The sequence below is a fragment of the Ailuropoda melanoleuca genome, chromosome 4 (genome assembly GCF_002007445.2).
Source record: "Ailuropoda melanoleuca isolate Jingjing chromosome 4, ASM200744v2, whole genome shotgun sequence".
In the NCBI taxonomy this organism is placed as follows: domain Eukaryota; kingdom Metazoa; phylum Chordata; class Mammalia; order Carnivora; family Ursidae; genus Ailuropoda; species Ailuropoda melanoleuca.
Window position 1 is genome coordinate 132,212,714 of NC_048221.1, and position 16,801 is coordinate 132,229,514.

The 16,801-nt window shown below is 40.4% G+C and overlaps 1 protein-coding gene across 5 annotated transcripts in view; it reads left to right on the plus strand.

The window, feature by feature from the left end:
* CYRIA (CYFIP related Rac1 interactor A) overlaps nucleotides 1-16,801 on the plus strand; it is a 107,852-nt gene that overhangs the window by 76,138 nt on the left and 14,913 nt on the right. For all 5 annotated transcript variants that reach the window (XM_034659881.1, XM_034659880.1, XM_002923068.4 and 2 more), the window contains one exon: nucleotides 15,952-16,073. In XM_034659881.1, the coding sequence (XP_034515772.1) occupies nucleotides 15,952-16,073 (122 nt within the window). The remainder of the gene's footprint in view (nucleotides 1-15,951; nucleotides 16,074-16,801) is intronic.

A 16,801-nucleotide genomic window follows, 5' to 3' on the forward strand; every position in this document is an offset into this window, starting at 1 on the left:
ATGGGATAGAACAGGCTAGATCGCGGCAGTCAGGAGAGCACAGACATGAAAGAAGGGGGGCCTGTAAATGGATTCACGTGCTGCAGAGCGCTGCAGACGGATAAGTCTTGGGAAGGGAATGGCGGGGTGGGCTGTGAGCTGCCCAGCTACTGTAGCCGCTGGAAGGACAGATTCAAGACGTATTGCTTTGCATATAGAGGCTGTACTGCAAAGAGTTAAGGAGAAAGCAACAGAGGGAGGAAGGAAGGCCAAACAGCATGTAGCAACAACTTAAATGAATTTGGCACCTCTACTTTGAGTGTTGAATATTCTTTTTGAAGTCAGTGATGGAATATAATTGAACTGAGTCAAATAGATATAATTAAGCTGGGTCAAAATTTAAGACCAAATTAGACACATCTGTCCTAAGGTTTTCCAGTTGTATAGATTTAATTTAAATTCTTGTCTGACCTTTGCAGTGAGTTCTACACTCTATGCTCACATTTCTATGCAACCATTTAACATCTTTTTTTATTGTTGTTGGTTTTTTTATTCCCCTATTTTTTTTTTTCTTTTTCTGTCTCTACCTCCTTTTCATATTTCCATTTCCTTTTAGAAGGCTGGGAGACAGAGGGGGAATAAAATGCAACCTAATCTTGCCTGAGTGATGGTTTTGGGGACAGTGTACAGGAAGATGTATGCCTGAAGGTCTGTTGACAATTGTTCAATTGAGTCTACTCGTCATGGCACCCAAAGTGGGCAGCAGGCATTAGCCCTCCAGCGAAATAGTTCCAGTGATTCCCAGACTGAAATGATCATTAGAAACATCTGGTGGATATAGTTTTTACATAGTTGTCTTAGTCTATCCCAAAATTCTGATTCAATGGCCTCGTTCCAGGAATCTGCTTTGGCCCACATGTCCCAGGTGGTTCTGATGATCAGCTGGTTTGGGCACCACATTTAACTAATGCATCCCAGTGAAGCATTAACCCACTCTAGGGTTTGGGACAGCAGAGCTGACCAAGCAACCTTTTGAGTTCTGAACCAGAGCTGAGGTCTCTGGAATTGGTCACAGAAGACTCCTTTTAGTTCTTGGTTCCCTATTTTTCAGTCCTTCACACACTATCCACTTTGGAGTAGAAGGTCTCCAAGACAGGTACAAGTTCAGTAGATTAAAATCTAGGCAAGGGCACCTTGCTTCAAAGAAACTCTATCTCAGCAAACAACTCTGTCTATCAAAATGTTCCTTTGGGATCTGAGTAGATATTTCTCCAAAGATAAACAAATGACCAATAAGCACAGGAAAAAACGTTCACTGTCATTAGCCAAGAGGGAAATGCAAATCAAAACTACCATGAGATAGCACTTCATACGAAAAAATAGTAAAGGTGTTGGTGAGGATGTGAAGAAATCAGACGCCTCCCACACTGCCAGTGGGAAGGTAAAATGGGGCAGGTGCTTTGGAAAACAGTTTGGCAATTCCTCAAATGTTAAACAGAAAGTTGCCCTATGACCCAATGATCCCACTTCTAAGTACATCCCAGGAGAAATGAAAACACAGGTCCACACATAAACTGGTACATAAATATTCACGGTAGCATTCTTCATAACAGCCGAGAAGTGGGAACAACCCAAATGCCCATCAAGTCATGAATGGACATATAAAATGTGGTATATCCATTCACTTGAATATTATTGAGCAGTAAGAAGTTAAGTATTGATGGAGGCATACCTTGAAATCGTTCTACTAACTGAAAAAAAGCCAGTCACAAAAGAACACATATTGTATAATTCCATTTATGGGGAATGTCCACATTAGGCAAATCTACAGAGATAGGAAGTTCATTAGTCATAATGGATAATCCTTTTAATGTACTGTTGGATTCTATTAGCCAGGATCTTGTTGAGGATTTTGGCGTCCATATTCANCATATTCATTAGGGAAATCGGTCTGTAATTCTCCTTTTTGATGGGGTCTTTGCCTGGTTTGGGGATCAAGGTAATATTGGCCTCCTAGAATGAGTTTGGCAGCTTTCCTTCTGTTTCTATTCATTCAGAATTGATGGAGAAATAAAGACGTTCCAAAATCGCCAATCATTAACCAATTTCGTAACCACGAAACCAGCCCTACAGGAGATATTAAGGGGGGCTCTATAAAGGTAAAAAGGCCCCAAGAGTGATACAGAGCAGCAAGTCACAACCGATACAAAGACTTTAAAGAGAAATGGCATCATTAAAATCATATCTGTCAATAATCTCTATCAATCTAAATGGCTTAAACTCTCCCATAAAACGCCACAGGGTTGCAGATTGGATAAAAAGACATGACCCATCCATTTGCTGTCTACAAGAGACTCATTTTGAACCCAAAGATGCATTCAGACTTAGAGTAAGGGGATGGAGTACCATCTTCCACGCAAATGGACCTCAAAAGAAAGCTGGAGTAGCAATTCTCATATCAGATAGACTGGATTTTAAACTAGAGGCCATAGAGAGAGATACAGAAGGGCACTATATTATTCTTAAAGGAAGTATTCAACAAGTGGATATGACAATTATTAATATATATGCCCCCAACAGGGGAGCAGCAAGATACACAAGCCAACTCTTAACCAAAATAAAGAGACATATAGATAAGAACACAGTAATAGTAGGGGACCTCAACACCCCACTATCAGAAATAGACAGAACACCCTGGCAAAAACTAAGCAAAGAATCAAAGGCTTTGAATGCCATACTCGACGAGTTGGACCTCATAGATATATATAGAACACTACACCCCAGAACCAAAGAATACTCATTCTATTCAAATGCCCATGGAACATTCTCAAGAATAGATCATGCTCTGGGACACAAAACAGGTCTCAGCCAATACCAAAAGATTGAAATTATCCCCTGCATATTCTCAGACCACAACGCTCTGAAATTGGAACTCAACCACAAGGAAAAACCTGGAAGAAACTCAAACACTTGGAGGCTAAGAACCATCCTGCTCAAGAATGACTCGATAAACCAGGAAATCAAAAAACAAATTAAACAATTTATGGAGACCAACGAGAATGAATACACAACGGTCCAAAACCTATGGGATACTGCAAAGGCAGTCCTAAGGGGGAAATACATAGCCATCCAAGCCTCACTCAAAAGAATAGAAAAATCTAAAATGCAGTTTCTATATTCTCACCTCAAGAAACTGGAACAGCAACAGAGGGACAGGCCTAACCCACTGACAAGGAAGGAGTTGACCAAGATTAGAGCAGAAATCAATGAATTAGAGACCAGAACCACAGTAGAGCAGATCAACAGGACTAGAAGCTGGTTCTTTGAGAGAATCCATAAAATTGATAGACCACTGGCAAAACTTGTCCAAAAACAAAGAGAAAGGACTGAGATTATTAAAATTATGACTGAAAAGGGAGAGGTCACGACCAGCACCATTGAAATTGCAAGGATTATTAGAAACTTTTATCAACAGCTATATGCCAAAAAACTAAACAATCTGGAAGAGATGGAGGCCTTCCTGGAAACCTATAAACTACCAAGACTGAAACAGGAAGAAATAGATTTCTTAAATAGGCCAATTAACTATGAAGAAATTGAGTCAGTGATAAACAACCTTCCAAATAATAAAACTCCAGGCCCAGACGGTTTTCCTGGGGAATTCTACCAAACATTCAAAGAAGAAATAATACCTATTCTCCTAAAGCTATTTCAAAAAATAGAAACAGAAGGAAAGCTACCAAACTCATTCTATGAGGCTAATATTACCTTGATCCCCAAACCAGGCAAAGACCCCCTCAAAAAGGAGAATTACAGACCGATTTCTCTAATGAATATGGATGCCAAAATCCTCAACAAGATCCTTGCTAATAGAATCCAACAGTACATTAAAAGGATTATCCATCATGACCAAGTGGGATTCATACCTGGGATGCAAGCATGGTTCAACACTCGCAAATCAATCAATGTGATACATCATATCAACAAGAAAAGACTCAAGAACCATATGATCCTCTCAATTGATGCAGAAAAAGCATTTGACAAAATACAGCATCCTTTCCTGATTAAAACCCTTCAGAGTGTAGGAATAGAGGGTACATTTCTCAATCTCATAAAAGCCATCTATGAAAAGCCTACTGCAAGCATTATTCTCAATGGGGAAAAGCTGGAAGCCTTTCCCTTAAGATCAGGAACACGACAAGGATGCCCACTCTCGCCACTATTATTCAACATAGTACTAGAAGTCCTTGCAACAGCAATCAGAAGACAAAAAGGGATCAAAGGTATCCAAATCGGCAAAGAAGAAGTCAAACTGTCTCTCTTTGCAGATGACATGATACTCTATATGGAAAACCCAAAGGAATCCACTCCCAAACTATTAGAAGTTATAGAACAATTCAGTAAGGTGGCAGGATACAAAATCAATGCCCAGAAATCAGTTGCATTTCTATACACAAATAATGAGACTGAAGAAAGAGAAATTAGGGAATCCATCCCATTTACAATAGCGCCAAAAACTATACGTTACCTTGGAATTAACTTAACCAGAGACGTAAAGGACCTATATCCTAGAAACTATAGATCACTTTTGAAAGATATTGAGGAAGACATAAAAAGATGGAAAAATATTCCATGCTCATGGATTGGAAGAATTAACATAGTTAAAATGTCCATACTACCCAGAGCAATCTACACTTTCAATGCTATCCCGATCAAAATACCGAGGACATTTTTCAAAGAACTGGAACAAATAGTCCTTAAATTTGTATGGAACCAGAAAAGGCCCCGAATCTCCAAGGAACTGTTGAAAAGGAAAAACAAAGCTGGGGGCATCACAATGCCGGATTTCGAGCTGTACTACAAAGCTGTGATCACAAAGACAGCATGGTACTGGCACAAAAACAGACACATCGACCAATGGAACAGAATAGAGAACCCAGAAATGGACCCTCGGCTCTTTGGGCAACTAATCTTTGATAAAGCAGGAAAAAACATCCGGTGGAAAAAAGACAGTCTCTTCAATAAATGGTGCTGGGAAAATTGGACAGCTACATGCAAAAGAATGAAACTTGACCACTCTCTCACACCATACACAAAGATAAACTCCAAATGGATGAAAGACCTCGATGTGAGACAGAAATCCATCAAAATCCTAGAGGACAGNACAGGAATCCATCAAAATTCTAGAGGAGAACATAGGCAACAACTTCTATGACATCGGCCAGAGCAACCTTTTTCACGACACATCGCCAAAGGCAAGAGAAATAAAAGATAAAATGAACTTATGGGACTTTATCAGGATAAAGAGCTTCTGCACAGCCAAGGAAACAGTCAAAAAAACTAAGAGACAGCCCACGGAATGGGAGAATATATTTGCAAAGGACACCACAGATAAAGGACTGGTATCCAAGATCTACAAAGAACTTCTCAAACTCAATACACGAGAAACAAATAAACAAATCATAAAATGGGCAGAAGATATGAACAGACACTTTTCCAATGATGACATACAAATGGCTAACAGACACATGAAAAAATGTTCAAAATCATCAGCCATCAGGGAAATTCACATCAAAACCACACTAAGATACCACCTTACACCAGATAGAATGGCAAAGATAGACAAGGCAAGAAACAACAATTGTTGGAGAGGATGTGGAGAAAGGGGATCCCTCCTACATTGTTGGTGGGAATGCAAGTTGGTACAGCCACTCTGGAAAACAGTGTGGAGGTCCCTTAAAAAGTTAAAAATTGAACTACCCTATGACCCAGCCATTGCACTACTGGGTATTTACCCCAAAGATACAGACGTAGTGAAGAGAAGGGCCATATGCACCCCAATGTTCATAGCAGCATTGTCCACAATAGCTAAGTCATGGAAGGAACCGAGATGCCCTTCAACAAATGACTGGATTAAGAAGTTATGGTCCATATATACAATGGAATATTACTCAGCTATCAGAAAGAATGAGTTCTCAACATTTGCTGCAACATGGACGGCACTGGAGGAGATAATGCTAAGTGAAATAAGTCAAGCACAGAGAGACAATTATCATATGATTTCTCTCACCTGTGGAACATAAGAACTAGGATGATTGGTAGGGGAAGAAAGGGATAAAGAAAGGGGGGATAATCAGAAGGGGGAATGAAGCATGAGAGACTATGGACTCTGAGAAACAAACTGAGGGCTTCAGAGGGGAGGGGGGTGGGGGAATGGGATAGACTGGTGATGGGTAGTAAGGAGGGCACGTATTGCATGGTGCACTGGGTGTTATACGCAGCTAATGAATCATCGAACTTTACATCAGAAACCAGGGATGTACTGTATGGTGACTAACATAATATAATAAAAAAACATTAAAATAAAAAAAAAGAAAGTTCATTAGTGTCTGGGTCTGGGGGTGTTGGGAAGAAATGGGGAGCAACTGTTAACAGGTACAAATTTTTTTGAGGGATAAAGAAGATGTTTTAAAACTGATGATGGTGATGATTGTACAACAATGACGGTGCATATCACTGGGTACTTGGGTTGGGTGAATTGTGTGGCATGTGAATTATATCTTTTAGATTTCTTTTAGAAAATCTGATTTGTTGCTGCTGGTTAATTCTGAAGCCATTCCATCCACACAAAATAGATAATTTTTCTTCTTTGCCTGACTAGTCCACTTTTTAAAATTTGTTTTTATTGAGACATAATTTATATCTGCTGAAATGGACAGGGCTTAGGTGTATATTTCAATCAATTTTGATGAATGCCACACTCTCAGTCAAGACAGGATATTTCACTCCAGAGAGTTCCAGCTTGCCTCTTCTCTGTCAATCCCCTGGCCCTGACCAACACCCAGAAACAGCCACTGATCAGATCTGATTTGTATCTCAAAGATTAATTTAGCTAATCTATAAAGTCTTGAACTTCATATAAATGGAATTATACAGTATATATTTTTGTTATCTTTTTCTCATTCAACATAATGCTTTTTGGATCCAGCCATGGTATTACATGTATCATAGTTTGTTCTCTTTTTGGTGAATACTCATAGTGGGACAGTTTTTGTATCCATTCTCCTGTTAATAAACACCTAGATTACTTCCAATTTTTGGCTACTATGAGTAAACATGCTATGAACATTCTTGTGGAATCTTTGCGTGCATCATTTCTCTTGTATAAATACTGAAGAGTAGACTTGCTGGGTCAGTTACATGCAGCTTTTCAAGTAACTGTCAAATACTTTTCCAAATGGGATGTACTATATTCCATTTCTACCAGCAGTCTAGAATTCTCAGGTATTCCACGTCTTCTCCAAAACTTAGCATTGTCGATCTTTTTTGTTTTAGCTGTTCTAGTGACTGTGGGATGTTTTCTCCTTGTGGCTTTAATTAGCATTTCCATGATAACTGATAATGTTGGGCACTCTTGCATATGCTTATTAAATATTTGCTTAGCATTTTTAGAATATTTTGTCCACTCAAGTCTTTTACCCATTTTTAATTTGGTGGGTTTTCCTTGTATCGCTAAATTGTAGGAGTTCCTTACTGTGTTCTGGATACCTGTCATTCATGAGATAATAGCTTGCAAATGTTTTTACTCACTCAGTGCCTTGCCTCTTTATTTCTTGTTTTTGCATGAACAGAAGTTTTAAATTTTGATGAAGTGCGACTTATCATTGTTTTTCTTTAGTACTAAGTGTATGCTACCTCCTCTTTAAGAAATCATGGCCCACCCCAAGGTCCTACAGACATTCTACTGTTTCCTTCTGGAAGTTCTAGGAATTTAAGTTTCATGACCAATCCTGAACTAATTTTTGTTTATTTTATGAGTAAGGTGTTGGGTTTATTTTTTTATGCGTTATCAACTTGTTCTAGCACAGGTAAATTGTTTGAATGGAATTATCAGAAATAAGTTCACTGTAATACGTTTGGGCCTTCTATTTTCCTCCATTGATTTATTGATCCTTTTCACCAAGTAATACCAAACTATAACAAATAATAAATCTTAAAGTCAAGAAGAGTAAGTCCTTCAAATTTGCTGTTCTTTTTCAAGATTATGTTGACTACTGCAGCTCCTTTATTTCTCTCAATAAATTTTATTTTCTTTTAAAGATTTTATTTATTTATTTGACAGAGAAAGAGAACACAAGCAGGGGAAGCAGCAGGCAGAGGGAGAGTGAGAAACAGACTCCCCGCTGAGCAGAGAACCTGATGCAGGGCTCTATATCAGGACCCTGGGATCATGACCTGAGCCAAAGGCAGACGCTTAACTGACTGAGCCACCCAGGCGCCCCTAAATAAATATTATAATAAGCTTTCAATTGCTACAAAATTGCCTTGCTGGGATATTGATTATATTGATACAAAATCTGAAGATCAGTTTGAGGAGAATTGACATGTAAACAGTATTGATTCTTCTTACCTATGAATATGGTATATCTTTCCATTTATTTAGATATTCTTTGATTTCACTCAGCAATGCTCTATAGTTTTTAGAGGTCTTGCACATCTTTTGTGACGTATATCATTAAGCATTTTATATTTTGACCATAACATCTTTTTTATGCTTCTTGTTTGTATGGTGTATGTTTCCACATCCTGTCTGTGCCTTTATCTTTACAATGTATTTCTTGTAAACAACACGAAGTTGGCCCCAGCTTTTCTATCGGAGCTGATAACATCTACCTTTTAATTGGAGCCGTTACCCCATTTACATTTAATTAATATTTGTATCTGAACCTATCTTGATGTTGATTTCTATTTGTTGTATTCGCTCTTTCTCTCCTAATGTCTTCTTGCCTTTTGATTAAATAGAATAACTTTGGTATTCTCTTTGATCTTTTCTGTTGGCTTTGTAGTTCTGCCTCTTCATGCTTATTGTAGAGATTACAGGATACATCTTCAATTTATAATCGATCTTCAGCACGTATTCTTCGCTTCATGAAGAATTAAAGAATCTTGTCACAGATCCTTCCACCCTTGTGCTCTTGTCTGTTTTGCTTCTATATGCAGTAGAAACTCCCCACTGCAATGTGTGGTGGCCTTTTCCTTTAAACTCTGTGTGTCTGTGTGTGTGTGTGTGTGTGTAATTTAAATAGATCTTTTCTATTTACGGACATAATTGCTGGCTCTGGTGTCCCCTGTTCCTTCTTACACAACTAGGTGTCTTTGGTATCCCTTCATCTCTGCATGAAGAACTTCCCTGCAGAGAGGACTTGGATGTCATCTTATGCTTCTAGCACTGCATCTCCAGTGTCCAGCATAGAGCTGGACATGCAGTATCAGCTTAGGAACTTTGATTTTTTTTTTGTACTGTTGCTGATTCAGTAATTATACACAGTGCATCTCCTGTATTGTAACATCAGACAAGAACAGCAGGAATGGGGTCCTGGGGGCAGAGAGGCACGGATGGATGACACAGGGCACATCAATACAGAGGGGACATTAGGAGAACATGTCCTCTTCTTCAAGGAGTGTCTGACTGTATTGGGGAGAGCCGCAGGCACGTGGAGCAGACAATAGTACAGGTGGGGCAGAAGCCTACAAGAGAATGGGGAGCAGGTGGCGGGCTAGGCAGAAGAGAAAGTACAGCTTGGAGGGCTGGGTCAAAGAAATGTTTCTTGGCAGATAGTAACTGAGAAATGATCTTCTTATAAGACAAATCCACCTTTATGTGCACAATAGGAATACCAAGAACAATAATAGTGGTCATGGGGCGAGGGTGGGGGCTAGTTAGGCAGAAAATTCTAAAGCCTCCAAGCCATTCATTATACTCGCTGAAAGGCTCTGGATATGGTGACCTATTAGGACTACAGTCTCCTACTTCTTGAAACAAGGGGTGTCAGATTAGCCCCTCACTTGGGGTGATTTTGATGATACAGGCTGCCTGCTACCACTACTGAGCTTTTCTTTCTTTCCCTTTTTTAGCTAAGTTTTTAATTTTAATCCCAGTATAGTTAACATACAGTGTTATGTTAGTTTTAGGTGTACAATATAGTGACACTGCTGAACTTTTCTTTCATCCCTCCCTTCTCTGTTACCCTTGCTTCTCGTAAGGTTGTTCAGATGAGGCTAGATAATTCTGGGAGAGTAAAGGGGGAAAATAAGAGATGTTTTCTGGTCACTTCACAAATGAAACAAACCAGCAAAATACAACGGAACAGAACGGACCTGGAAAGCAATTAATTTATGCTAACACAGAGATTCAGTCACAGGGATTCATTACATTTCCAGCACTTTCTCTTTTTAAATGTTTTTGATTGATGTCAATATCCCATTATGACTCTCCAGGCTATTGTCCCTACAAGACTGTACAGGGAGGGGACAGGGCTTTTGTCAGTGTCCCTCCTTTTACCAAGAAGTAATCTGAGAGCCAGAGAGATGAACGCATTGGCCTTGAAGTCTCCTATTCAGTGAGTGGCAGAAGTGGCAGTAGGACCCGAGTCTCAAAACTCTCTGTCCTTGAAGTTCCCTCCTTCCCCCCAATGACATCACAGGGATCCCACTGCATGGGGCTGAAATAGATGAGCCTTCCAGCCACCTCAGCCCTCCCTGCTTTTTGCAGGCCCTTGTTCGCTCTTCCCTAGAAAAGGGCTCTGGTGCAGAATGACTAATGTTCCTGTGCGAATAAATATGTCAGCCCAGTCACACTTACATTTTCCAACGGACCTTTGCAATTTTATGTGGCTGCTTCAAGCGGCTAGTATTTGGCTATAAATCATTGCCAACTTCATAGCCCCACATGCTAATCATTGATAATTAGTTATGTTTCTTAGTCTATCCTGAAGGGGAGAGGAGTGGAGAGGTAAGGAAGTGGTGGGACAGAAGAGCTAGGGATTTAATTGACAGCTGTGGCAAACCCCTTTGCTGCCCCTCTCTTCAGTGTTTATACAACAGCGGCTGGGGTGCAGAGAGAGCAGTGTACCCTGTTGATGAAATGCCAGGGCTGCCTTCAAAGCCAAAGACATCTCCAAATAAATGGTGTCTTCTGCTCACATTATCTTCCGTTAATTTGTTTGATTCTCTGTCAGATTTTCCATACGGTTCTGAATAGGTTGTGAGGAGAAGGTATGTGTGTTCCCCAGCACTTGTGAAGACAGAGTGTGTCCTTGGCTGATTTACAAAGATAAGAACCCTTTGATTTGACAGCCCTACTCTGGTTTGAGCCCCGCTGCCTTGCCCTGGGGTATGTTCACCAAAGATGTTCCTTCCTGACAAACAAAGCCCTCAGCCACCTTCCTCTCCATCCCCCGGGTGGAATGCGAGGCATTCTGCTTTCAGTAAACATCACAGGCCTCCACAGCAAAGCCTCCACCTGACCCCAGTGACTCCAGAATCCTGACAGTTAATATCCACAGTCACTAGCAAATTGAGCCAAAGGAGGGTAAATAGATCCCCCCTGGAAACAAAATGAATACTGCCTCACTATCTTCATTGATAAGAGGGTTATTTTTCCATTAAAAATTCTAAGCACTTGGAATTCAGCGAGTTCTTGACAATGTATTCAAGGTCACAGTGCACATGATACATTTTCATACTTTGCACAATAGCAAGTCCAGAACAGGGATTTAAATCATCGCCTGGGGAATGGCCTGGATCGGCTTGTTCCGGGGCTCCTCGGAGGATTGGTTTCTGAAATTGCCTGTGTAAATTACAGGGAGGATTTTTTTTTCTTTTTTTTAACAGCTTCATTGTTAGACAAGAGCAGCCCAGCTTGATGTAACCATTCTTCTCAATGGAGATGAAATCATTAACAATGATTAGAATTTTAGAAGGTGATTCTTGGAAAAAACATCACCAAGGGATTTACTCGCTACAGCTGAAAATAAGGACGTGTGTCCATCAGTAATATTACTGGTGGGCATATGTATGTGTGTGCACCTTTGACTAAAGGTGAATCTTTGTGTTAAAAGTAGAAAAACAAAACCTATAATTCTGAGTTCTTATTCACTCAGCAGGTGCTTTAAAAGTTGCTGATAGGTTAAATATCAGCATACCTTTTCAATCACTGATTTTCCAAGATGTTTCTCTTTGACATTTGAAGACACAATATATTTTTAAAACATGGCTACCAACTGAATCTGAATACAGAGAAAACCAGAAGTCAAGACCCCAAAGCCTCTCAAAGGGATATTCCAGAAAGCAAATGATAACAGCCTCAGGATTGGGATAGTCAACATAGGTGCAGTTTTTCACTCAACAAATACCCTATAAGTATGTTAACCATACTGAAGAGACGTTGAGGTTGTAGATGAATGGCAGATGATTTAAAAAACACAAGTGTTAATGAAAGGGTGAGTAGCCAATTTGATTGTAGATAAATATACATATATATAAACAATAACAGTGAGAGAGGTTAACAGTATAGAAACCATTTGGAAGAAGAGACAGAGAAGAGGATCCAGAAGTAAAAGGATCTTCACTTCTTTCACTGCTTCCCAACACCCATATCCTCTACCACCTGGTCAATATCCTCATATGTCCATTGAAGTCCTGACATATTTATTGAGTGTCTCCAGTGGGTAGGACATACGGAGGCATGGAGGATAAGAATATAAACTCTGTATCCAAAAATCTTCCAATTCAAAGACAAGCAGAAAAATCATCATAAGACGTAGTGTGAGAAGTAAATCATTCATTCAGGAATTTTATTCAGCAGATCTTTCTTGAGCGTATATTATGTGCCAGGCATCACGCAAGGCCCTGGAGATTTAAGGTCACATGAAACAAATAAAGCCAGAGACCTGCGCCTAATGGGTCAAATTCTCATTAATTAGTCTTGGCTGTATGATCACATGACTGGGGGGAGGTTCTCATGAACCTCCAGAGGGATATGAGCCAATGCCAAATCAGGATTACAGAGCCCTTTCTCTATTCGAAAAACAACGACAACAACAACAACAACAACAGAACAGACAGATTGGAGCTTCTCCCAATCAGCACTCTCTACCTTGGCAGTTGACCCCGCTTGTGACTTGAGTCCCCAAAAGGCAGGGAACATGCTGCCGGCACCAAGGGCCTAGTCCTTAGCTGGATGAAGTGACTTCAGTTCCATGACAGGGGAAGAAGAAAAAAAATAGGGCATCCAATAAGACTAACAAATTATGGAAAAAAATGAGCCAACACATTTCTAAGTCGGGATGAAGAGGGAATGATGGATTGGATTTCTCCAGTCCCACCCCACCCCTGTTAAATGGGGCCATATGAAAAATGTTTTTAATAAGACACCAGGACATCTGCCAAAAGAAACATTTTCCCAGAGAGGAAGGCTGGGACTTGGGGGTCCTGTTTCACAGATCACTGTAGTGCTGCGAGAGGGTTCCTGAAGGACGGAAAGGCTTCCCCGCAGCCCCAACTCTGCCACCCCTGAGACAGAAGGGACACCACCCCATGTCACTCATCCAGCTCTTTGTGGTCACATCAGTGTCGGGGATGAGTCGTATCAGAAAGTATCACCTCACCTGGAATAGAGAGCGAAGCTTGTCCGTCTGCGGCCAGTATCACTTTTTGGCCTCTCTATTGGAGATGGTCTTCTTTTGAAGCACTTAAGAAAGGGCTTCCATGTTTAAAAACTGACTGAAAGTTTTCTCCTTTTGTGTTAATCACTAGAAGAATGGGTTTTTGTGTTTGTCTAGCCCTCTTCTTCCAGCCACTTCTCTTTAATTCTATCTTATCTAAAACTTACCAAGTGGCAACTCGCTCAGATGGAGCCGTTGTGACAGCCGAGATCAGAAGGCTCCCTTTCCTGGTCTCCAAGTGACTTCTTTACATACTGCTTTATAATTACACTCAAAGAGGCTTACCCCCCAGAATCTTGGTCACGCCTATTTTTCTTTCCCTTCTCTTCAAATCTCTCTCTCTCTAGGAAATGGCCCTTTTTAACTTGCCATTTTTTCAGTGCATTCATCAAAGGGGGAAAGGATTTGAGGGAATGAACTTTTTCTTTTTCTTTGTTTTCTAGGAACTTCGTGTTGCATTTTTGTCATATGTTCTCTTTCCGGACTTTCTTCTTACTCAGAAACTTCCCTGGAATCCCGTTCTCTGAAATGCTCTTCTCAGTTACAGGCTTCCTAACTCATGAGGTTTTAAAGGTTTCTGTTTAAGACACCCATATCACTTTGAGAAGAGTTTGGGAAACAGGAAAGGATAGGCTATAAAGTGATTAATATCATGTGCATTAACACTGTCCCTGAGAATTTTCCAGAAACAGTGGGAGGGTAGAAAAGGATAAAGGAGGGGCACCTGGGTGGCACAGCGGTTAAGCGTCTGCCTTCGGCTCAGGGCGTGATCCTGACGTTATGGGATCGAGCCCCACATCAGGCTCCTCTGCTATGAGCCTGCTTCTTCCTCTCCCACTCCCCCTGCTTGTGTTCCCTCTCTTGCTGGCTGTCTCTATCTCTGTCAAATAAATAAATAAAATCTTTAAAAAAAAAAAAAAAGAAAAGAAAAGAAAAGAAAAAAAAGGATAAAGGAGTAATCTAGCCTCCCAGTTAGGTTCTGTACCGTAACCTGGTGGGTCTCTGTCATGTTCTTCATGATGCACTCACGAGTGTTATACCGGACNAAAAAAGAAAAGAAAAGAAAAGGATAAAGGAGTAATCTAGCCTCCCAGCTAGGTTCTGTACCGTAACCTGGTGGGTCTCTGTCATGTTCTTCATGATGCACTCACGAGTGTTATACCGGACAAAACTCTATCCTGTCTTTTCATGAGTGGGGTCTGCTGAGAGAATTCACTGCCTTAGGACTTGGATATTTGACAATGAATTTTTAGGAGGTGCCATCTAACCCCCTTCTGCATTAGCAGTGCCTTTGTTTGGGATGGAGATTATTTTCCTTATTAGCCCAGGCAAGTAACCTATTTTATAGGTATTAAGAGATAAGACCCAATCTTTACCACCATTTGACTTCCACCTACCAAGTTTCACAAAATACTCATGGGGACAAGAATATTTATTGGCTACAGGAATGCAATGTAAAAGTGGGAATTCTGAGCTAAAGGGATGCTTCCATGGCTGTTAGAATATGTTCTTTGTAAACCTGAATGTGTCACTTATTTTTGTGGGTAGTGTTTATAGTCAAGATCAAAGTTGAATAGTGCAAGTGTCTTTAAAATGAACCTCCTGTATTGCATGGAGCACCGGGTGTTATACGCAAACAAGGAATCATGGAACACTACAACCAAAACTAAGGATGTACTGTATGCTGACTAACTAACAACACAATAAATAAATAAATAAATAAATAAATAGATAGATAGATAAATAAATAAATAAATAAAATGAACCTCCTGTTGGGGGTGCCTGACTGGCTTTGTCAGTAGAGCATGTAAGCCTTGATCTTGGGGTCATCAGTTCAAGCCCCTATATTGGGTGTAGAGCTTACTAAAAATAAATAAACAAACAAATAAATAAATAAAATGAGCCTCCTGCACTTGTTGAGCTCACGTTCTATGATGAATCTCAATGCTTTCTCCATACCGCTGTGTTCCAGAAAGATAACATCTCTGTCACGACTCTGAAGGATTATCTAATATTTTAAGCTTATTTGTTTCTATGGTAATATAAGAGGGACTTTTTCCCACCTATACTCTGATTCACAGATTTTTAGTCATAACAGAACTATTCAGTAGCTTTTCCTATTAAATGTGGCCCCCAAAGACAATATTTATCCTCCTATCACCCAGGTAAGCACTTGGCGCATAATAGATGTGCAAAAATACGTTCTACACAAATGGATAAAGTACCCACAGTGATTCCAGTGTGCTTGGTGTAACGTGTGCAGAGAGACGGATGACTGTCTTGAACTGAGTCATGGGCAGAAGTTGTGTTAGTTTCCTTTCCTAGCAGCTAATTACATTAAAGAGTAAAGACTGAACCTGCAGGAATTAAACAGGACTGTCTAGCAGGTAGCACTGAATGCTGATTTTCCTCCTAAGCCGTTTCTAAACACCAGCCCTCTGTGTCTTTTGGTTTCCCTTCTGCTCAGATGCCCAGCCCACGGAAGGAGAGCGGGAAATATGGAACCAGATCAGCGCCGTCCTCCAGGATTCTGAGAGCATCCTTGCAGACCTGCAGTCTTACAAGGGCGCGGGGCCAGAGATCCGAGATGTATGCCAATGATAACACTGAGCTGACAACACCCACGAGAAGGGAAACCCACACACGCACACACACGCCCAGCAAGATTAAGTAATAGCCCTAGTATTTCCTAGCGTACTAGGAAGAACAAGGAGGGTAATGTGGTTTTCACAAAGTATGAATGGCCCCTTTTATTTTAGTACATTAATGTGCACACACGGCGTTGTAGACCGTGTAAAATATTAGCCATTCTCTTCTCAGTCATACATTTGATAGCACAGGATTGATGTTTAAACAATGATTTGTCAGCATATTACTTCATGTAAGGGAAACATACATGTAAAGTCTCTGGACAACAGTTGAAATATAAGTCACAAGAAAATTAAAAAAAAAAAAAGAACTGTAAGTCATGAGGTCTGGGTTTGCACGAATTTCTCCACATTCTGTCATAATTTTGGCAGGGCCCACAGTACCACAAATACCAGCCGTAAACTAGGTCGTTTTAAGTAGCCTGCAGGTCTGTCATCTTGAAATGACTTTGAGCTTAAAAAAAAGAAATCCCTGAAAACAAAACAACCACCAAAACAAAAAAGAAGATTGTCAGAGTGGCTTTTAAGACTTCATAATGCCTTAAAGGCAAGAAACTGCACACTCCTTTTATTTGCAATAGTTTTACGGCAGTATCACCGCATGCCGCATGCGTGCACGTGCGCACACCTACACGCACTTACGTGCACACACGACTGCCGTTGCCGCCA